Here is a 23,227-nt window from a genome sequence, read left to right on the forward strand (position 1 = left end):
ACTGGCTCTAATGCAACGACGGGTACATCGGCTTCCAAGAGATCAATTGTGTTAGGGGATTCTGTAGTCAGAGGTACAGACAGACATTTCTGTGGTCAGCAGAGAAAAAGCAGAATGGTGTGTTGTTTCCCTGGTGCCAGGATCAAGGATGTCTCAGAAAGGGTGCAGAATGTTCTCATGGGGGAGCGGGGCCAGCAGGAGGTCATTGTCCACATTGGAACCAACGACATTGGAAGGGAAAAGGTTGAGATTCTGAAGGGAGATTAGAGAGTTAGGCAGAAATTTAAAAAGAAGATCCTCAAGGGTAGTAATTTCTGGATTACTCCCAGTGCTACGAGCTAGTGAGGGCAGGAATAGGCGGATAGAGCAGATGAATGCATGGCTGAAGAGCTGGTGTATAGGAGAAGGATTCACATTTTTGGATCATTGGAATCTCTTTTGGGGTAGAAGTGACCTGTACAAGAAGGACGGATTGCACCTAAATTGGAAGGGGACTAATATACTGGCAGGGAAATTTGCTAGAACTGCTTGGGAGGATTTAAACGGGCAAGGTGGAGGGGAAGGGGGGGGATGGGACCCAGAGAGATAGTAAGGAAAGAGATTGATCTGAGACGGGTACAGCTGAGAACAGAAGTGAGTCAAACAAGCAGGGACAAGGTAGGACTAATAAATTAAACTGCATTTATTTCAATGCAGGGGGCCTAACAGGGAGGGCAGATGAAGTCAGAGCGTGGTTAGGAACATGGGACTGGGATATTATAGCAATTACGGAAACATGGCTCAGGGATGGGCAGGACTGGCAGCTTAATGTTCCAACATACAAATGCTACAGGATGGATAGAAAGGGAGGCAAGAGAGAAGAGGGAGTGGCAAATTTGATAAGGGATAGCATAGCTGTGCTGAGGGAGGATATTCCCAGAAATACATCAGGGAAGTTATTTGGGTAGAACTGAGAAATAAGAAAGGGACGATCACCTTATTAAGATTGTATGAAAGACCTCCCCCCAATAGTCAGAGGGAAATTGAGAAACAAACTTGAAAGGAAATCTCAGCTATCTGTAAGAATAATAGGGTAGTTATGGTAGGGGATTGTAACTTTCCAAACATCGACTGGAACTGCCATAGTGTTAAAGGTTTAGATGGAGAGGAATTTGTTAAGTGTGTACAAGACAATTTTCTGATTCAGTATGTGGATGTACCTACTCTTGGGAAATGAGGCAGGGCAAGTGACTGAGGTGTCAGTGGGGGAGCACTTTGGGGCCAGCGACCATAATTCTATTCGTTTTAAAATAGTGATGGGAAAGGATAGACCAGATCTAAAAGTTGGAGTTCTAAATTGGAGAAAGGCCAATTTTGACGGTATTGGGCAAGACCCTTTGAAAGCTGATTGGAGTCAAATGCTCGCAGGTAACGGGACGGCTGGAAAATGGGAAGCCTTCAGAAATGAGATAACAAGAATCCAGAGAAAGTATATTCCTGTCAGGATGAAAGGGAAGGCTGGTAGGTATATGGAATGCTGGATGACTAAAGAAATTGAGGGTTTAGTTAAGAGAAAGAAGGAAGCATATGTCAGGTATAGACAGGATAGATCAAGTGAATCTTTAAAAGAGTATAAAGGAAGTAGGAGTATAGTGAAGAGGGAAATCAGGAGGGCAAACGGGGACATGAGATAGCTTTGGCAAATAGAATTAAGGAGAATCCAAAGGGTTTTTACAAATATATTAAGGATAAAAGGATAACTAGGGAGAGAATAGGGCCCCTCAAAGATCAGCAAGGCGGCCATTGTGTGGAGCCACAGAAAATGGGGGAGATGCTAAATAAATATTTTGCATCAATATTTACTGTGGAAAAGGATCTGGAAGATATAGACTGTAGGGAAATAGATGGTGACATCTTGCAAAATGTCCAGATTACAGAGGAGGAAGTGCTGGATGTCTTGAAACACATAAAAGTGGATTAATCCCCAGGACCTGCTCAGGTGTACCCGAGAACTCTGTGGGAAGCTAGGGAAGTGATTGCTGGGCCTCTTGCTGAGATATTTGTATCATCGATAGTCACAGGTGAGGTGCCGGAAAACTGGAGGCTGGCAAACGTGGTGCCACTGTTTAAGAAGGGCGGTAAAGACAAGCCAGGGAACTATAGACCGGTGAGCCTGACCTTGCTGGTTGGCAAGTTGTTGAAGGGAATCCTGAGGGACAGGATGTACATGTATTTGGAAAGGCAAGGACTGATTCGGGATAGTCGACATGGCTTTGTGCATGGGAAATCATGTCTCACAAACTTGATTGAGTTTTTTGAAGAAGTAACAAAGAAGATTGATGAGGGCAGAGCAGTAGATGTGATCTATATGGACTTCAGTAAGGCGTTCGACAAGGTTCCCCATGGGAGACTGATTAGCAAGGTTAGATCTCATGGAATACAGGGAGAACTAGTCTTTTGGATACAGAACTGGCTCAAAGGTACAAGACAGAGGGTGGTGGTGGAGAGTTGTTTTTCAGACTGGAGCCCTGTGACCGGTGCAGTGCCAAAAGGATCGGTGCTGGGTCCTCTACTTTTTGTCATTTACAAATAATGATTTGGATGCGAGCATAAGAGGTACAGTTAGTAAGTTTGCAGATGACACAAATTGGAGGTGTAGTGGACAGCAATGAGGGTTCCCTCCGATTACAACAGGATTTTGACCAGATGGGCCAATGGGCTGTGAAGTGGCAGATGGAGTTTAATTCAGATAAATGCGAGGTGCTGCATTTTGGGAAAGCAAATCTTCGCAGGACTTATACACTTAATGGTAGAGTCCTAGGAAGTGTTGCTGAACAAAGAGACCTTGGAATGCAGGTTCATAGCTTCTTGAAAGTGGAGTCGCAGGTAGATAGGATAGTGAAGAAGATGTTTGGTATGCTTTCCTTTATTGGTCAGAGTATTGAGTACAGCAGTTGGGAGGTCATGTTGCGACTGTACAGGACATTGGTTAGGCCACTGTTGGAATATTGCATGCAATTCTGGTCTTCTTCCTATCGAAAAGATGTTGTGAAACTTGAAAGGGTTCAGAAAAGATTTACAAGGATGTTGTCAGGGTTGGAGGATTTGAGCTCTCTCTCTCTCTCTCTCAGAGGCTGAACAGGTTGGGGCTGTTTTCCCTGGAGCGTCGGAGGCTGAGGGGTGACCTTTAGAGGTTTACAAAATTATGAGGGGCATGGGGAGTCCAGAACTTGAAGGCATAGGTTTAGGGTGAGAGGGGAAAGATATAAAAGAGGCCTAAGGGGCAACTTTTGCATGCAGAGGGTGGTATGTGTATGGAATGAGCTGCCAGAGGATGTGGCGGAGGCTGGTACAATTGCAACATTTAAGAGGCATTTGGATTGGTATATATTTAGGGAGGGTTTGGAGGGATATGGGCCGGGTGCTGGCAGGTGGGACTAGATTGGGTTGGGATATCTGGCCGGCATGGACGGTTAGACCGAAGGGTCTGTTTCCATGCTGTACATCTCTATGACTCTAAATGCTGGCACGTTTTTCATCAATATACAAAGATCATTGCCTACGCTTCAATTCTAGTTTCCAGTGCTCTTTTCCTTTTTTTTATTGCTTTTATCAATGCAACTGTTGTTACTATTGCTCCTGAAATCCAAATTCTCTCATGTTCTTTTCTGTTTACCACTTCTTCTGTTCTCCCCCAGCCTCGTCTCATTTGGTGTGGAGTTGGAACCTCCTGTTTAAAACTGTAAACATTTATAACTCATTGCTTTCTTCTGTTCCTTGCTCTGATAATCTTCAGATTTGAACATTTCCTTCATGATAAAAAGACTTTTTGTTTCTTAATTAATTATGCTTTACTTTATGCTTTGTGATGTTTTGAACCATTAAGAACGTTGTAGGTTTTCTGCAGAACATTATTTGCTACATTTTTGGATGTATCTGTATAATTGAGTAGTGGAGGTGATGAGTTAATCCAAGGTATAATTATAATGATCATCTAAATCTTAATATTGGGATCTTTTCTAGTATGTGATAACTTAAAAAGTCTGCAATATAGATAATGTACTGATCCTGACCTAATGAGCCATTAATTGTGCCCAATACATGATGAATCATTCTGTGTACACTATTATGAAATTTCATTGGCTGTGCTGACTTTGTGTAACACTGTTTTATCTCTTGGATATGGATTTGAAATCAGCACGACTACCACTCAACGTTTCTATAGATTAAGGCGAAGAGAGTCTAGTTTGTGTATGTGTATTCATAGCATAAAACTGCCTGTATTGGCCTTAGTGTTACAAATGTAGCTAGAGGAATGCACTGATAATTGAGTCAAACACTTCACTGTTTGCACCATTCATATTAATGTGTAGATTCAAATACCAAAATGGTCAATTTTTTTTTATTAGAACTACTATCCAGAATTAAGCATGCATTCACCAGGATCTTTAATTAATTCAAAATAAAATGTTTGTTGGAACACATCTTATTCCTAAAAGCAAATTCAAACAGCTGGTTAATATTTAAGATATAATCAGAAAATAAAACTGTATCCAGTTAATCCCAAACAGACACACTTGCACAACAGACAAGGATGGCGAAATGATTCTTTTCTTTAAAAAAACGGGAATACAAGCCTAATGACAGAGAATCTGGAAGCAAAAGTTAGTATGTGGTGACTCCTCATCCACTGGGTTTCCTGTTGACAAAATCAAATTGCTGACAACTGTTGAGTGATGGAAGATGTTCAGTTCTCATTGCAATCATCTGAATTAGAGTATTTGGAAATTGGTCACAGCCCAACTTTCCAGATTTTGAAAGAAAGATTTTTTAAAAAGACATAAGTGGCATTTTTTTTTCTTACACAGTGGTTTGTGTGTGGAATGAATTTTCAGAAGAAGTGGTGGAGGCGGGTATAGTTATAATGTTTAAAAGATACTTGGATAAATACATGAGTAAGAAATGTTTGGAGGAATTTGGGCCAGGTTTAGGCAGGTGGAACTAGTTTAGGTTGGAATTATGGTCAGCATAGACTAGTTGTACCAAAGGATCTGTTTCTGTGCTGTATGATTTTGCAAGGTAGTTAGAAATACTGACATTTGGAAACTTTTTATCGATTTCCTAGGAGCTTCTCAGAAGCTAATTTCAGGAGAGAGACTTTCAGAATCTGGGATATCTTCATTGCTGGCTCTTGGGTTTGCAAGAACAGAAAACAAAGACAAGAAATGGCTGTTAACCAACAATTAGCACGCTCTTCTTTTCCCAAAAATCAGGTCTTCCAGTAGTTTACAGCCATAAATCTCTTATTCATTTGAAAGTCCTTGACTGTCCTGTTGTAGCATGCATTAAGCTGTTGACTTCATTCCTTGCTTTAAAAAAGTCAGGGTTCTGGTAAAGTTAACATTTAGGTTCAGTTGGCTGTTAAGAAGGCAAATGCAATGTTAGCATTCATTTTCAATAGATCTAGAATACAAGAGCAGGGGTGTATTGCTGAGGTTGTGTAAATGCTCTGATCAGACCACATTTGGAATATTGTAAGCTGTTTTGGATCCCATATCTAGGGAAGGGATTTGCTGGCCTTGGAGGGATTCCAAAGGAGGTTTGCCAAAATGATCCCAGGGATTCTGGGTCTGTACTCTAGAGTTTAGAAGAATGGGGTGGTAGGCAATCTTATTGAACCTTATGCAGTACTGAGAGGCCTGGATAGAGTGAATGTGGAGAAGATACTTCCACTAGTAGGAGAGACTATGACCCGAGGACACTGTCTTAGTGAAGAGGTTGGTCCTTGTAACTGAGATGAGGCATTTCTTCACCTAGAGTGTGGTAAATCTGTGGAATTCATTACCAACGAGGACTGTGGATGCCAAGTCATTGAGTGTATTTAAGTCACAGATAGGTTTTTGATTAGTAAGGGAATCAAGAGTTATGGGGAGAAGGCAGGAGAATGGAGTTGAAACATATTAGTCATGATTGAATGGCAGAGCAGACTTGATGGGCCGAAAGGCCTGATTCTGCTGTTATATCTTGTGTCCTCATCACTATAATTTGGTATCTTTTACATTCGTTTGTATTCTGTGGTCTAACAGAAAGCACCCTTCCCTTATTTGGAGGATTCAAATGTACCCACGCTTATAGTTCAAAGTATGTCGGCTTCATCTACATTCTTTATGCATGCAAGATATTTTGTGAATAAGTCGAGGTAGTTGTTTTTTAATGTGAAATTCAATTTTTAGTTCTGCCTTTTCAAGTGCCTAGCAAAACCAGGACTTAAAAATGTGCATACAGGCAAAAAAGAAAATCTGGACCAAATTATAATTCCCTACAGTTGCAAATATAAATTGACGTGTGCTATCTGTTGTTCAATTGCCTTGTAATTACACTTCTGTATTAGAAAAAAAAAGGACCTTTTGGTCTCTCAACTTAAAGCCCCAGCACACATTATGTGAAGTCATTGTATGGTGTTTATAAAAGGAGTGCACTCGTACAACCGCGTTACTTAGAAAGTATGCAACATGGGCCAGAGTCGATATTGTTTATTTCGGCCTTGGTTTCTGGGGATCTGTAAAGAGTTCTGTGGCCAGGTCTATTATTGACATACCCTTCATGGTCAGTGGATAAGTTACAGTGCAAACTAAACCATTATCAACAGATCTCAGCTTAAGTAGTAATGTGGAGATTGACCATTTCTTGGTGCGATTGGGTTTGCTGCTCACTTCCAGCAATGCTGCAAAAATTAAATTTGGATATATTAGCATTCAATATTGATGCTAATCGCAAAATCTAGAAAACATTGACCTCATTTGTTCTATGCCATTCATGAACGTAATCAGAAAATATATTTCTCATAATGGCACATATTTTTCGAGTTAGAGCATGTTGCAAGGTTCTGATAAATGCTGCATCTCACTAAAGTCAATACAACAGAGTTTGTTTTCAGCATTTGCAGAAGTTTTACGCTCTAGTTTATTTTATATTGGGACTTTCCCAGAAAATGTTTTTCTGGCTGAGTACATGCTCCAAATTGAAGCTTGAGTTGTTTGTACAAAGGGCTTGTCACACATCCACAGGCCTTATCACCTACTAAAGGTTTTCCAGTGCCATTACTTCTCCTGTGCTGGGTTCCCTCACCCATGACTCTGACGCCATTCTTTGGTGTACTGCATTCCAGACACATTTTGTTGACCTGCCTTTTCGTTGAGGAAAGCCGGCCTGAATTTGGAGCCCTGAGAAGAGATTGTCCTTTGGTACATCCAAAAACAGTAAAGAATTCTTACCAAATTAAAGGCTCATCAGTTTTCAGAGAGATGTATTCTGTTTAATTTGCTTAGACTCAAGAAGAATCTGCCCATGCCCTAAATCTTGTATTTTTCCCCAAAGCCTCTTAACTTTTTTTCCTGTAATCTGTTTATCACATTCAGTTACCTGTGATCAGACAACTAGAAATTGAAGATTCCATTGATGTTCAGTTTACTTGTTGTATCCTCTACTTACCTCTGGATTTTGTTTACAGCATTACGCTAAGGGTGGGATTTGTCCTCACCATCAACCTCACTCTGTTGTAAAGAGAAACCTTTATTGTAGTGATCATTGCAAATCTACCATAAGTCTGGCACTACAGTGCTTCAGTTTGCTTTAAATAGTTTTTCTTTTTCTGCGTTTTCTGTATTGAATAGTGATTTGTATTTCATATCTGTGAAGGTTCAACTAAGGTCAGGATAAAATCTACGCCTAGTGAGATTTGCTGGCTAACATGGATGTAAACGTGTAGGCCCAGAGCTATGTATTTGAAAATGTCCATTATTGGCGAATTTAATCACTATTAAGGCATCTGGATGGTCAAGAAATAATTCTGGTCATGTGCAGAACCTGTGGTGAATTTTGAGGTACTGCTGTTTGTAGATTCATAATCTAAAAATAATGTTCTGTTATGGAAGTACAGCTGGTGCATTCGCCTGCCTTGGGAAGTTGAAAGGCCATTTCCTGTGAAGAAATATATCTTACTTCCTCCATCAGATTGTCTCTGTGTTCATTGTCCTGGTCTTTTTGGCTGTTTTCTGATTTTTTTTTTTTTACAAATTCACAAGCATATGAACAAACTTTAGAGGAAAAAGGTAAACTTGGACTGAGGACTGCAAAGTAATTTGAGGACAGTGAGAGAGAAATAGAGAAAATAAATAAAACCAAGATTGAATTGTTTGTCCATTGAATGTTTTTTTTCTAAATTCCCCAATGCTGTGTACCATTCATGACTAAGTTAGTTATTGTAGTTGCCAGCTTCAGCCACTCTTGAACTTGATATGTTGTGCCACCAATTTGTGTTTTTTGTTTTCTCATACCAGAGATCAGGCGGTCTGCTGGTGAGGATTTGGAAACTTCAATCTGAAACTAATATTGAGAAATCCAGTGAAAGGTCAAATCCTTTCATGTTAGGCACCTTCTCCAAAGAGAGAATCTAACTATTGTCACTTGTCATTCAATGACATGATCGTTACTGAATCCCCCACTAAAAATATCCTGAGGGTTACCATTAATCAGAAACTCGACTGGATTCACCATATAAATACAGTAGCTACAAGATCTGTTCAGAGGCCAAGAATGCTGCCGTGAGTAACTTACCTCCTGACTCCTCAAAGCCTGAACACTATCTACAAGGCACAGTAGGAGGAATGTGTTGGAATACTCCCCACTTTATTGGATGAGTGTAAATCTAACAATTAAGAAACTTGATACCATTTGGGACATATGGTGTGTGTACCATATACAAAAAACACTAAAAAAAAATTCAGTAAGGTTCCTTAGACAGCACTTTCCAAATGGGCAACTGCTAATATCTAAAATAACAAGGACAGCAGATAAGTGGGAACACACCATCTGCAAGTTCCCTCCAAGCCACTCACCATCCTGACTTGGAAATATATCATTGTTCCTTCAATATCACAGTCAAATTCTTGGCACTCCCTTCCTTACACTATTGTGGGTTTACTTATACCATATGGATTGCAGTTCAAGGAGGGCAACCCGTCACCATCTTCTCAAGGGCAGGTAGGCATAGGCAGCAAATGCTGGCCCAATCAGTGATGCCCATATCCAATAAATAAAATTTAAAAATGACAAGCCAATTTTAGTTAGATTAGGGGTATGGAAATCAAATAGTGACTTGGAAATATCAGGTTGCTGATGTCAGGTTGAAAAGGTGATAAATATTTCTCTAGTTATGATGTACACTTAACATTTGCACAATTACTCCTACTGGTCCATTCAAACCTGTAGGTCATTTTCGTATTGGATAATGTGCAATTGGCTCCCAATGTGAAAACTAGCAGTGATCCTTGTCTACTTGCTAGGCTATTGAAGCTAGTGGAGAAAACTGATTTTTGTTTAAAACAGGATCTTCCACGTGGCCAGAATTAGTAAATGCACAAGTTTCTTTGAGGTTGCAGCTGTAGTATGAGATTGCTACGACTCATGTTGTAGTGCTGTTGTGGTTCTTGTGCAATATGGAGTGGCTAGTAAAATTCTTGATGTGGCGTTAAACAAATTTGCTGTTAGAAGCAATTTCTTTTTCTGTTATGATGTGTTTTCTTTGAATTTGGTGAGCATTTTTAACAGTAATTCTTTTTCTTTTAAAGCAAATCTTGATGAAACAACAAGAGAGACTGTCAGAAAGAGAACAGGATATTGAAGAACAAATCTACAAACTGAAAACTGATAAAAGTGTAATTGAGGTGAGTAGAATCAATGTTTCAACCTGAGTCGTGTGACTCAATTCCTTTGTGGTCGCATCAATATTAAATGGAGACAGTTTAATGTAGTTTGTTGAAACCTTGACATTTACTCTTGGACTTAATTTGGAGGATTGTTGTCATCAAGCTGATGAATGGTGCCATTAAGGAAGCAGGTCGTTGTTTGCCATTATCAGTTAGGTATAATGTTGGAATTCTCCTGTTTTAAATTCACCTCTACACCTCAAGATTCTATTTCCTGTCAAATTCTGTACACACTTTGTATCCTAATGTAACCAGTGGTACCACAAGGATCTTTTGGTCCTCAGTTAGTCACATGATTATTAACAGCTTGGATAATAGAATGGTAAATTGTAATCCATTGTATGGGCACTGTAGATCAAGCATAAAATTACAAAGGGATTTTGATAGACTCAGTGAATAGGCAAAAGTGTGGCAGTTGGAGTACAAGTAAGTATGACATTATCCATTTTGGACCGAGAAAGAATAGATCAGGTTACTTTCCAGATAGTTAAATACAATGGATGCCCAAAGGAACTGGGTGGGAGTTCAGGAGCATTGACCTTTAAAATATCTCAAATGGATTCAGAAGATAAGAAATACAAGGATGCAGAAATTATGCTGTAGTTTTACAAAACCTTGGTTAGACTCCACTTGGAATACCATGAACAGATCTGTGAACCACACCATAGGAAGATATATTGGCCTTTGAGATAGGTTAGCTAGGATGTTACCTGGACTTCAAGAATTAAATTATGAGGAGAGATTACAAAAATTATGCATATTTTCTTTAGCGTTGAGATGGTTAAGGGGTAATCTGGCAAAAATTTTCAAGATATTAACAGGAAAAGACTAGAAGTAAATTATTTTCACTGGATGGGGATTCTACCTGTTGTGGTTCTGTTTGCCGAGCTGGGAATTTGTGTTGCATTCGTTTCGTCCCCTGTCTAGGTGACATCCTCGGTGCTTGGGAGCCTCCTGTGAAGCGCTTCTGTGATCTTTCCTCCGGCATTTGTAGTGGTTTGAATCTGTCGCTTCCAGTTGTCAGTTCCAGCTGACCACTTCAAACCACTACAAATGCCGGAGGAAAGATCACAGAAGCGCTTCACAGGAGGCTCTCAAGCACTGAGGATGTCACCTAGACAGGGGACGAAACGTCTCAACACAAATTCCCAGCTCGGCGAACAGAACCACAACAACGGTCACCCAAGCTACAAATCTTCTCACAAACTTTGGGGATTCTACCACTAGGGGGCGTATGCAAGAAGCCGTACAAAAATTCAGCGAGGCTCCTTAGTGCTTCCAAATACACAACCACTAACATCTCGAAGAATAAAGGCAGCAAATACATGGGAGCACCATCACCAGCAAGTTCCCTTCAAGCTGCTCACCATCCTGACTTGGAAATATATCGCTGTTCCTTCAGTGTCGCTGAATTTGTGGTCCAGACCATTCAGGAAAGATGTTAGGAGCATTTCTGCACACAAAGGGTGGTAGAGGTTTGGAACTCTTCCGCAAACAGCAATGGATGCATGATCAGTTGTTAATTTTAAATCTGAGATAGATAAATGTTTATTAAGGGATATGAACCAAAGGCAGGTGAATGCAGTTAGGCCACAGATCAGCCATGATCTCACTGAATGACAGAACAGGCTTGAGGGGCTGAATAGCCTACTCCTGTTCCTGTGTTCCTAATTTACTGATTTTTGGGAGGGGGTGTCAAACTGGGTGCTACCTTTCCCTCAACTACTATTTAAATCAGATTATTGATTCATGCTCAATTTCGATACTTAACATCAGTACTGTTAGAGTAGATGGAGGAGTGCTTTAATCTTGGGTATATCCATTTGGATAAGACATAAAACCAAGCTGTGAGCATAAAAGGTCACAATAGTACAAAAATTTGAGAGGATACTCTGGTACTTAAAACAAACTTCCCCTAACTCAACATCACTAAAACTGATTGACCAGTGTTTGTTTTGGTACATTGCTTGAAATAAGTAAATAAGAGGAAACAGGCGGATAGTGGACATCAAGAGCAAAGTAGGCAGAAAGTTTGATATGGGGATGGGTGGGAAATGAGGGAAGGCGCAACTACGTTCAGACCTGCATGATGAGGGAGGAATATAGGATACCGGAGAGGGTGTGTGCTTTCTCATAGTAATTCAGCTTTTAGTAGGTACTTAAGTTCTGTACGTTCCACTGTTTGTGACTGTTGATGTTCAGTCATGTCCTCCTGCTGGAAGTATGTCTGTTATCTAATGTGGAAGAGATGTTACAATTGATAGATATTCAGTCTATTTAATTCCTTCAGCAAAGAATAGCAAACTGAAGTGAATATCTGTAATTGTTAGCTATGACCACCTTGTAGCAAATCATACATGTACAAATTATTACAGTGTTCTGTTGGTAACCCCAATTGTATTATTGTAAAACTAAATTTTCAGTTTGTTATCTGGGGAGTGTGGATAGGAGAGAGGGGGGGTAGAAATTGTATAATTATGGATGAGGAAGGTCATATAGTCAATTTGACCTTCTTACAGGTTGTGAAATCTTTAGCCTATATAACCTTCCCTTGCAATTCATTCTCTGACTGAGAATTAGCCCTGAAGTTGTTAGTTGTCCTGCCTCCAGTGCTTGAAATACTTCGAATCTCTCTCTCTTGTGCAGTCTGAATGCAATGTGATAAGGTGTAGGTTTGCTGTAGGTTTGATATCCAGACATTTCATTACCTGGCTAGGTAACATAATCAGTGGCAACCTCCAAGTGAAGTGAAGCGAGGCTGTTGTCTCCTGCTTTCTATTTATATGTTTGTCCTGGGTGGTGTACCTGGGGTTTGTGGTGATGTCATTTCCTGTTTGTTTTCTGAGGGGTTGCCTGTGAGGGTGGTGTTGATGATGTTAACGGTCTCAAAAATTAATCAAAAAATACAGTCCTCAGATTCTGCAAGAACAAACCACGACAAGCAGAAAAAACACAGCCAGAAACACTAACCATCTGACCATATATCAAAGAAGTTTCAGAAATGACAGCCAGACTACTGAGACCCCTCGGAATCCTAGTAGCACACAAACCCACCAACATTCTCAAACAAAAACTAACAAACTTAAAAGACCCAGTACAACCCATGGACAAAACCAACGTCATCAACAAAATTCCATGCAAGGACTGCCACAAACACTATGTAGGACAAACAGGAAGAAAGTTAGCCACCAGGATACACGAACACCAGCTAGCCACAAAAAGACACGACCCTCTCTCCCTCGTAGCCCTACACACAGATGAAAAAACCCACCATTTCGACTGGGACAGGCTAAGCAAAGACATGTCAGAGAATTCCTGGAGGCCTGGCACTCCAACCACAATGCCATAAACAAACATAGATCTAGATACCATCTATCAACCCCTCAGAAAACGAACAGGAAATAACATCACCACAAACCCCAGGAACCCCATCCAGGAGAAAGATATAAATAGAAAGCAGGAGACAACAGCTTCGCTTCTCTTGGAGGTCACCACTGATGATGTTACCTGGCCAGGTAATGAAACGCCTGGACATCAAACTTATAGCTCAGTGAGCAAACCTACACCCTAAACCTCAACCTGAGCTATAAACCTTCACAAACCTTGCACAATGTGATAGGTTTTCAGTATTGCTTCTGATTTACAATACAATATTTAACTATACAGTTTTAGTATAATTTTTTAATATATTGTATTTAACAGAATCTTCAAAGACTCTTGGTCGTGTTTGGAATTATCCCTAGTTTCCTTTCTTAAAAAAAGCTATTACAATGCCTTTGGGAGTGTATGGGGCATCTTTTATTTCCTGTGCATTCTTGATGCCCTCATAAATGGTATCTGTCAGATTTCTCAAAGTTTAAAAAAGAATGTTCCAATGTTTCTTTAATTGCTTATATTCTTTTGTTTTTACCCAAGGGAAGTTTTCCCATTGTAAATATTATGAATTGACTCGACTAAAGTTCAGTGGCCTTCAAGTATTGATAAATGCACTTACATTAGGACTTCAAAACCTGACATTAGGAAGGGAAAACATCTGATATTGGCTGCTGTTTGAACATTTATAAGAAGTGCTTCGTACAAAATAATTCCTAACAATCCAACAATGCTATGTCCAAGGTGGCTGCAGTCATGGTTACACATCAAGCAAAGGCAAAAACATACAGCTGGGGCCAAATGTAAGTTTGGTCAATGAGAAATGTGTAGTGCACACATTGCTGAGACCAAGAATATTGGAAAGGTTTGTGTTCGCTCTTTCCGATGAAAGAAGGAAACTATTTGACATGTTGTGGGTCTTCAATTTTTTTCAATTCTGTCTGCATTTAGTGAATTGGGACATCCAGTAGATAGACAGAAGGCTAAGGTATGGTATTTCCATATTAAAAAGAAAAGGTTCTGCACTGCCCTCCTACTGGCAATGACATGAGAGTGTGTGCGAACAGCAAGACTTACACAATTTCTAGGATAGCTATATCCATAGATAAGACTAAATGGCATTTGTTTCAGACAGTGAGGCCTGCTGAGAGAGAAGTTGGGCTAGATTTACTTCAGACTTTTATGATTTTTCTTTCTAATCATTTTCCTAGAATAGTCGCTAAATTCTCTCCTCCACTTCTCCTGCTTTCACCCCCTTTCCCCTCCACTCTCCCTGTCTCCAATAGCTAGTTGCTGTTCTCCAGCTGGTGTGCATTGGATAATTTTCTGCCACTGCCTTTTTAGGAAAAAGTCCAGCAATTAAAAGAGGAAGTACGCCTGCAGTATGAGAAAATGCGTCAGATCTTGGAAGAGGATCTGGGGAAGACTTTGGAACTCATTGATAAAACACGAACAAAATTCTGTGACGAAAATGCATCACAAGTACATCAGCTAAATGAGCGACTAGAGGAGGCTAAAAAATTACTCAACTCTGTCCAAAAAATGTGGGACAGAACAGAGGATATTTCCTTTATGAAGGTAAGTTTTAAATGTTAATATTCAGTGATGTTGTCAATTAAACTCTAGATCAGCTATTAAAATGAAGTGCAGTTAGAGAGTGGTAGATTATTGGACTAGGGCATACAGGCATAAATTAATATCCATGTTGAAATCCTGCAATCTTTTATTTTAATAGCACTTTGATTTAAATAACTTTATAATTAAATAACAAAAATGTTTTGGCAAGTTTTGAAGCAAGAAACTTTTCCCTGCAACATAGGCTAAAGAGTTGTGGGACAAACCAAGCTGAGGAGCTGTAAAAGCACTTCCTGTGGGATATGTTCGTTATTCTGTGACTCATTTACATTGATGTTTTCCAATATAAATATGGACATAGAAGTTCATAATGGTAAGAGCTAGCGGGATGGTTTTAAATATTACATTGCACATCTTTCCACTTGACAATGTTTGAAGGTGTTTATCTAGGCAAGACCATATCAATCTGTGGCTGAAACAAACATTGAGAAGTATGCCACAGTGGATGTGCATATGTCTTCCCCTCCCTTTGCTTTATTTCTGCCAGGCTACTGGGCTGATATCAATGAGTTGACTATATGAACACATTCCTTAGTGTCTTTGGGTATACCAAATTTATAAGATGATGCCAGTGTCCTGCTACTTTTCAAAGCTGTCACCTTTGAATAGAATTGGTGTCTTTATTGAAACTATTTTAGCAAACACATTTTCTGCTTTAAAAGGAGAATTGCGGGTTACTGAAAAATATAATAGCAAAGATATGTGTGTACCCTATAATATATTATATAAGCTGTTTGACTGAGAGCTCTGGAGAGCAGATGTGTGAAATGAAAAGGAAGGTTTAAACAAGTATGTTTACTCATAAATTCATTCTATGCTAATAGGTTCCTTTTTTCAAAATGCTGTTCAGCCAAACAAAACATTGATTTGTAACTCTGTATCTTTAACTGAAAGAGTACCTAAAATAAGCATTGGTCATCCAGAAAGAAAGTCTGGAAAATTAATGGTAAATGAAGAAACAGTCAATGTGTGTGCACTGTAAAGACAAATAACTTGCAAAGATAATGGTACATCAAGAGGTAAAAAGGAAGAAGTAGGGAAAATTTAATGAAAGTATTATTAAATCTAAATGCTCATAAATCCCCTGGTCCTGATAGACTTTATTCTAGAGTCTTGAAAGAAGTGGTTGTTAAAACAGCAGATGCATTAATTTTAATTTTCTAAAATGATTTTGCTTCTGGAAAGGTCCCATCAGATTGGAAAATAGTGAACATGCAATTTGAGAAAGGAGGAACTAGACAGCCGAACATCTGTCAGAAGGAAAATCTATTAGAATCTCTTAACATGGATGCTATAGCAGGGGCGTTAGAAAATCTTAATGCAGTTGGGCAAAGTCAGTGTGGTTTTGCGATGGGGAAATAGTGTTTACCTAAATTATTACAGTTCTTTGAGGAGGGGATGTTTCTATCAGAAGGGTGTTGTGAAACTTGGAGAGGTTCAGAAAGAATTTATAAGGATGTTGCCAGGATTGAAGGAGTTGAGCTATAGGGAGCGGTTGAATAGGTTGGGGCTGTTTTCCCTGGAGCATCAAAGGAGGCTGAGGGATGATCTTTTATCAGAAGTTTATAATATCATGAGGCGTGGTTAGGATAAATAGACAAGGTCTTTTCCCTGGAGTGGGGGAATCCAGAACTAGAGGGTATAGGTTTAGGGTGAGAGGGGAAAGATATAAAAGAGACCTAATGGGCAACTTTTTCCATACAAAGGGTGGTGCATGAATGAAATGAGCTGCCAGAGGAAGTGGTGGAGGCTGGTACAATTGCAACATTTAAAAGGCATTTGGATAGGTACAAGAATAGGAAGGGTTTGGAGGGATATGGGCTGGGTGCTGGCAGTTGGGACTAGATTAGGTTGGGATATCTGGTCGGCATGGATGAGTTGGACCAAAGGGTCTGTTTCCATGCTGTACATCTCTATGACTTTAAAACCTTTCAGCCAGAAGTGCACAGTAGATGTTTTGTCTCTGCCTGTTTCAGAATTCCCAGCATCACTGATGCCTGTCTTCTGCCAATTTAATTTTTTCCACATCATATCAAGCAACTCCTGAAAGCATTGGATACTCCAAAGGCAATACTGCACTGGATACTCCTGACCAGACTTGAGCTTCAAAACTTGCTGCACTCCTCACCAAGCTATTTCCAGGCAGCTTCATCTCTCCAATAATGTAGATCCTCTTTATGCAAAGCAAGACAAATCTGGCCCATTAAGTGCCTTCACATCAGTCTGGTCTCGATCATCAACACTGCTATCAAGCAGCACTTTCTTTGCATTCACCTGCTCAATGACGCTCTTTTTGGGTTCTGCTGGGGCCACTTGGCTCTTGTCTTCATTTAAAGCCTTGATGCAAATATGGACAAATCAATGAATTTCACAGGGAAGGTGAGAAAAACTGCCCTTGGCTTCAAGGCTGCATTTGACCAAGTATAGCATTAATGAGCTCCACATCATCTCTCCAGAAGTTCCTCAGGGTAGTATCCTTAGCCCAACCATCTTCAGCTGCTTCATCAATGGCCCTGTGTCCATCATGTAGTCAAGGAGCGAGAATGTTCAATCATCATCAAACAATTAGCAGTGTTCAGCATCTTTTGTGGCACCTCCGTGTCCAAATCTACCAAGAAGTCTACAATATCTGTCTTGGGGTGACTAGTGGAAAGTAATACTTGTGCTGGCAATGACTATCTCCAACAAATGAGGGTCTAACCATTGCCCTTTGATATTCAATGGCATTACCAATACTGAATCCTTTGCAGTCAACATTTTAGGTGTTGCCGTTGACCTGAAATTGAACTGGGCTAGCCATATAAAAACTGTTAACTGTGAGCCAGTCAGAGGCTAAGAATCTTGTGGTAAATAATCCACCTCCTGTCTCCCCAACCTGCTTCCTGACTGCTCCCGTAGCCTGTCTGCCACCTACAAGGCACAATTCAAGAGTGTGATGGACGAGTGCAGCTCCAACAAAACACAAGCTTGTTACTATCCAGGTTGTCATTACATTCTCAACGATTCACTCCCTCCACCACTGGTACTTAGTAGCCAGCAATGTGCATTATTTACAAATTACACTGCAGAAGTTCAATGAGATTCCTTAGACAGCACCTTTTGAAATGCACAAGCACCACCATCTACATGGACAAAGGCAACAGATACGTGGGAAAGCTACTTGCTGCCAGTTCCCCTCCAGGCCATTTACCATCCTGACATGGAAATATTTCACCCTTCTTTCACTGTCACTCAAAATCCTGGCACTTCCTCTCTAACAGCACTTTGAGTGTACCTACACTGAATGAACTTCAGTAGTTCAAGAAGGCAGCTCACCACCATTTTCTCAAGAGCAATAAGTGATTGGCATCAAATGCTGGCCACATGGTAAAAGGAGACCTGTAGATGTAGTTTAATTGATCTCAAAAGGCATTTGACCAGGTGTTGCTACAGTTTTTATTTGCATAGTAATAGGTTATGGTGTCATAGCAACATATAGTCATTAAGTGAGTGGGCACAAAAATTGCAAATGGAATAGAATGTAGGAAAATGTTAACTTATCCCCTTGGCAAGAAGAATAGTAAAACAGCATAGGTATACTTGTTAGAGTGAAGAGAGCTTGTAGAATGCTGCATTACAGACGGATCTTTGATTCCTGATGCATGGATCACAAAAAGTTAGGATGTAGATAGAGCAAGGGATCAGGAAGGGAAATCAATTATTGTTGTGTATTGCAAGTGGAATGGAACTCATCTCCATTTTTCCAGTTGTGCACTTTTTATCCAAGGTCAGTTGTCATGTGAATTGTTATTGTTTGATGGGATTTCGTTCCAATGGAAGGGTCGTTCTTGTCTGCATCAGTGGTGTTGAGGTGGAGGTGGTTGAGAGCTTCAAGGTCCTGGGAGTGATGATCACCAACCATCTGTTCTGGTCTACCCAAGTTGGCGCAACAGTCAAGAAAGTACAACATAAAGACACTTACCAATTTTTACAGATGCACCATAGAAAGCATCCTATTTAGATGCATGGCAATATGGTCTGGCAACTGCTCTTCCCAAGAAACTATAGCGAGTTGTGACTTCATCTATACTTCCCACTGCCTCAGGAAATAAATAACATCATCAAAGACCCCTCTCACCTTGATTATACTCTCTTCCAACCACTTTTATCGGGCAGAACATAAAGTTTAAATATGCATATGATTAGATTCAAGAGCAGCTGCTTCCCCACTGTTATCAGACTTTTGTACGGATCTCTCAAATGTTAATGTTGATTGCTTTCATTCTCCCCATCTGTACTCTTGTATTCTGCACTGTGTTCTGTGATCCTGATACACTTTGCGTGTTATGATCTGTCTATATAGCTCGCAAAACAACACTTTTCACTATCTCGGTACATGTGATAACAAAGCAAGCTCTAAAACTCAAGATAAAAATTATGCATTTTTCAATTTGTGACTTTCAAATGGTTATGCTTTGACTGCTTCTGAAACACTTAATTTAGATGTTTCTGTTCCCACTTTCACACATGCAGTAGCAATTGCTGAGGTCTCTTCCCTGGTCACAATAATCCATTATCATAATTATCTGAGGATACTTGCAACATCTTAAAGCAGGAGTTGAACCTGCAAAATGGATAATCTATTTGAAAGGAGTGAAAAGAAATCAACTCAATGACTTCAGACCCCTCTATCACAATTAGTTCTGGATAATGAATTAGTTGACCGAAAAAAACCCAATATGTGCTCTGTTCTGAAAATTGCAGGTAATGCATTACTCAGTTGTGATTACTGTCATGTGATTCATGTGAAAATTGCCCATGTTGAAATGTTGGCCAAGGGCATGAGAGCCTCGATTTGAGCTTCATTTGCAAAGTTTTCTCCTCATCTGTCCAAGTTTTTGCATTATTTAATGGCATCTTGTATACATTACCAGAAAGCTGTTAGTAAACTATCAAGACTGAGCATGTAAAATTATTTGAGAAGAATCTATTGATCACAGAACTTTCAGTTATATTCATTCAGTTTTAACTGTGGTGTGTTAATATTTTAAAGATTTTATCAGTAAATGTTCAAATTCTCACCTTGCTTCTCTCATTTTAAACATAATTGTTTAATGTGAAAAATGACTAAAAAGACTACTTAATGTGTCGTTTAATTATAACTTTACATTTTATGTTTTTCCCCAGAATACCAAATCTGTAAAGATTTTACTGGAAAGGTAAGCATCAATATTTTGCTAGATTTTCTGGTCATCTACGTGTGGGATAAAATGTTGAAAGCAGTCCTAATGTGTCTTTTTGTGGGATGCTATACATGCTGGAACTAGTTGAACTGTGAATCCACTTGGATTATTACTGATAGCAGCAGTAAATCTATGAATTGATTTGGATTACAAGTTGTATTGCAGTATAGACTTGCCCTACAAATCAGACCATCTGTCTTAGCACCAAATTTAGATTATATAAATAAAGCCATTACAGATTCTGTAGTTTTTGCACGGTCTGTTCAGACTTCATATGTTGACCCTGTAAAATACTGTCATCCTCTTCCATTGTGTTACACCCAGGAAGTGACCAAGACCAAGTCTTCAGGTGAGATTGGAGGCAGGGAATAATTGGAGTTGACTATCATAGAAAATGGTGGGTGCTGGGGCACAATAAATTTGAGGAGTAGACAGACAGATTTTTAATTGGTAATGGGTTGAAGGTGATGGAGAGCGGGCAAGAAATTGGAGTTGAGGCTGGGATGAAATTAGCCATGATCGTATCAAATGACGGAGCAGGCTCGAGGGGTTGAATTGCCTCCTTCTCCTCGTTTTTACATTGTTAAGTCAGTATTTTAAAATATTGTTGTTGGTTTTATATTACTTTAAAAATCTGTCAAATCGCAAATCTTCGAATATTTTGGGAGGTAGAGATGTTTAGTTGCTCAGCAAAGCTCCTGTAAACTATCCATGATGAACTGGGAGCCTTGTAAAATAGTTGTGCTACATTGCTAGTGGGAGGGTGCAATTACACTGTGGATTATCACAAGTGTGAAGGCAATAAATGCAAAAGTGTGACACTGACTGGAGGTAGTAAGATTCTACACTATCTATTGTTTAGTAGAAAGTGTGCATTTGCACAGAATTTTTAGTGGTATGCATAAGTTCTGATTTTGACCAACCTCCCATTCATTGCTTCATATCCATCATAAAGGAATTGAAACTATAAAAGACCAGATAAAAGGCTGTGACAACTATCTAGTGACAATGAATTTTCCCAAACTATATGGGGAACTAAACATTCAGTCTTCCATTCTTGTGATAAAACAAGCTAATTCCATTTAACAACAAAGTACTCAGCAGTCAGCCAGCACCTGTAACAAAAGAAAATGAGTTGGTATTTCAGGTTGATGACTCCTCACCGGAGCCTTAAATTTTATTTATGTAAAAGAAAATCTTGCAAGTGCCAGCCTCATTTAAAAATGCTCATTTATGTGAAGTGTTGATTCTGCTATGAACATTCCAGGAGAATTGGGCTGATTTTAAAGTACTGTAATTTTGTTTCCTGTAGTTTTTGCATTGTGTTGTAGCTACTGCCTTGATTATCTCTAATCTGTTTCTTTACATGGCAATCCTACAGTTTATGTCCATGGTACTAGATCATTGATTATAACTGCAGCAAATGAGTGATTGCATGTGTGTGGAGACCACCCAATAACTATTTGTTGTCTCTGATCATCTTGGAGCTGTGAGTTTTAGCTGGTTGATTCCATTTTGCCCCATTTGCACCATTTGAGTTTAAAATTAGATTATCCTAAATAATATTTTGTGCTAGTTATATCTGATTTGACAAGCTGAACATATTTCCTGTACAATATTGTAAATATTCTTCATTCTCAATCACAATAGCTAATTCTGAGATTTGAGAGAGAGGAAAGTATATAGTACCAGATCAGAGAATTCTGACTTTTAGAATTAATTACTTGTGTAGTATTCACTGTAGTCGAGAATGCAAATGCCGCAATCTTAAACCTAATTGGTGAAAATATTACTAGAGTTAAACTAACAATTTACTTGCAAGGAATATTTTTGTCTTTTTACATTGTAGTACAATGCTGGTTATGACATTATCATTGCAATTGTGTATAATGCACGTATTGCCTATAAGCTGTCCGATGCGTAGGAGATTGCCATAAAATTATGTCATAAAACTGGATATGCATATTACAAACTGGAAAATGTTTTATTTCTTTTTATTAAGGACTCAAGCTTGTACTGGAAATGGATTGCCACCTCCCAAGTTTGGTCACCTCCAGCCAAAACCTTTCTTGAGTGAGATTGGGAAAAAGGAAAAACACATCAGAAAGTTGCTTGAAGGTAAAGCATCCATTTTGTTTTAAAAAGTACACTCAGACACAAAAGCTAGCGTCTTCTTCAGTTGAAGTGGAGTTAGAGGGTGCAGTATAATGAAATCTAAAATAACTAGTCTTGTAGCTATATATTAATCTTAGTTTTAGAATATCTAGAATTTGTACTAATTTTTGTACTGAGTGGAAACTGGGGGAGTTTTGGAGCAGCAGAGTTGGATGGAGGGTAGGAATTTCTCTGCAGGCACAGGCTGGAGGATTGGGAGCTGCATAAATGCTGTAAGGACAGAATGGTACATTTACAGTGGGTTTGTTTATTACTGGAATTTATTATGGGAAAGGATGACAGGAATTGTGTGTATATGTCTCCAGATTTTTCTGTCTCTCTCTCTCTCTCTCTCTCTCTCTCTCTCTCTCTCTCTCTCTCTTTCTCTCCTCCTTGTATACATCTACCCAAAAATGTGTGTCACCATATAATCAGTGTATGTCTCCATTTGTTCTTGAAGCAGGACTATACCATACCATTCATCTCTCAGCTCAGTTATGATTCAGAGGTTATTCAGTGAGATGATTACAGAACTGTATCCTGACTCCATATCTGTTAATCTCCCAGCATAGAGCTATTAATCAAGCTAGCATTTAGGGAAGGATCCTGGGTGCAATGGACAAATCAGGCAGGGAGTTCCACACATCTCACCGTCCTGTTTGTGTGAAGAAGTGTTTCCTACCACTTTTCTCCTGAGTTGGGCAGCTCTGATTTTAAGAATATATTCTGTTCTTTTACACTTTATTTCACAAGTGGGAAGAAGACTTCCCAGCCCATTCCAAATCCTGAAACTTCAAACAACTTGCCCATTCACCTTGTAAGATTTAAAATCTCCCCAAAACCTAACTCTTGCATTTCTGATAATATTGCATTTCTCTCAAGACTCAAATAATAATTCACATGTTGTCAAGTCCGATCTGGAGCAAAGCTCCCTCCCCTCTTTATGTTCTGCCTCTCTTTTTGATTATCTTTTGAGCCTGTCCTCTATTTTTAAGTGGTTGTGTAAGTGGACCCTTTAAACTGTTCCTAGCTTTCCATTGTCTTAAAAATAATACAACCCTTTTCTTTTTGATCCAGAAAGAATGACTTTGACCGTAA

The 23,227-nt window shown here is 39.4% G+C and overlaps 1 protein-coding gene across 3 annotated transcripts in view; it reads left to right on the plus strand.

Moving 5' to 3' along the window:
* LOC140463310 (E3 ubiquitin-protein ligase TRIM8-like) overlaps nt 1–23,227 on the plus strand; it is a 93,421-nt gene that overhangs the window by 63,089 nt on the left and 7,105 nt on the right. For all 3 annotated transcript variants that reach the window (XM_072557092.1, XM_072557091.1, XM_072557093.1), the window contains 4 exons: nt 9,609–9,704; nt 14,463–14,696; nt 19,920–19,951; nt 21,978–22,093. In XM_072557092.1, the coding sequence (XP_072413193.1) occupies nt 9,609–9,704; nt 14,463–14,696; nt 19,920–19,951; nt 21,978–22,093 (478 nt within the window). The remainder of the gene's footprint in view (nt 1–9,608; nt 9,705–14,462; nt 14,697–19,919; nt 19,952–21,977; nt 22,094–23,227) is intronic.

Source organism: Chiloscyllium punctatum, chromosome 38, assembly GCF_047496795.1.
Source record: "Chiloscyllium punctatum isolate Juve2018m chromosome 38, sChiPun1.3, whole genome shotgun sequence".
Lineage (NCBI taxonomy): Eukaryota > Metazoa > Chordata > Chondrichthyes > Orectolobiformes > Hemiscylliidae > Chiloscyllium > Chiloscyllium punctatum.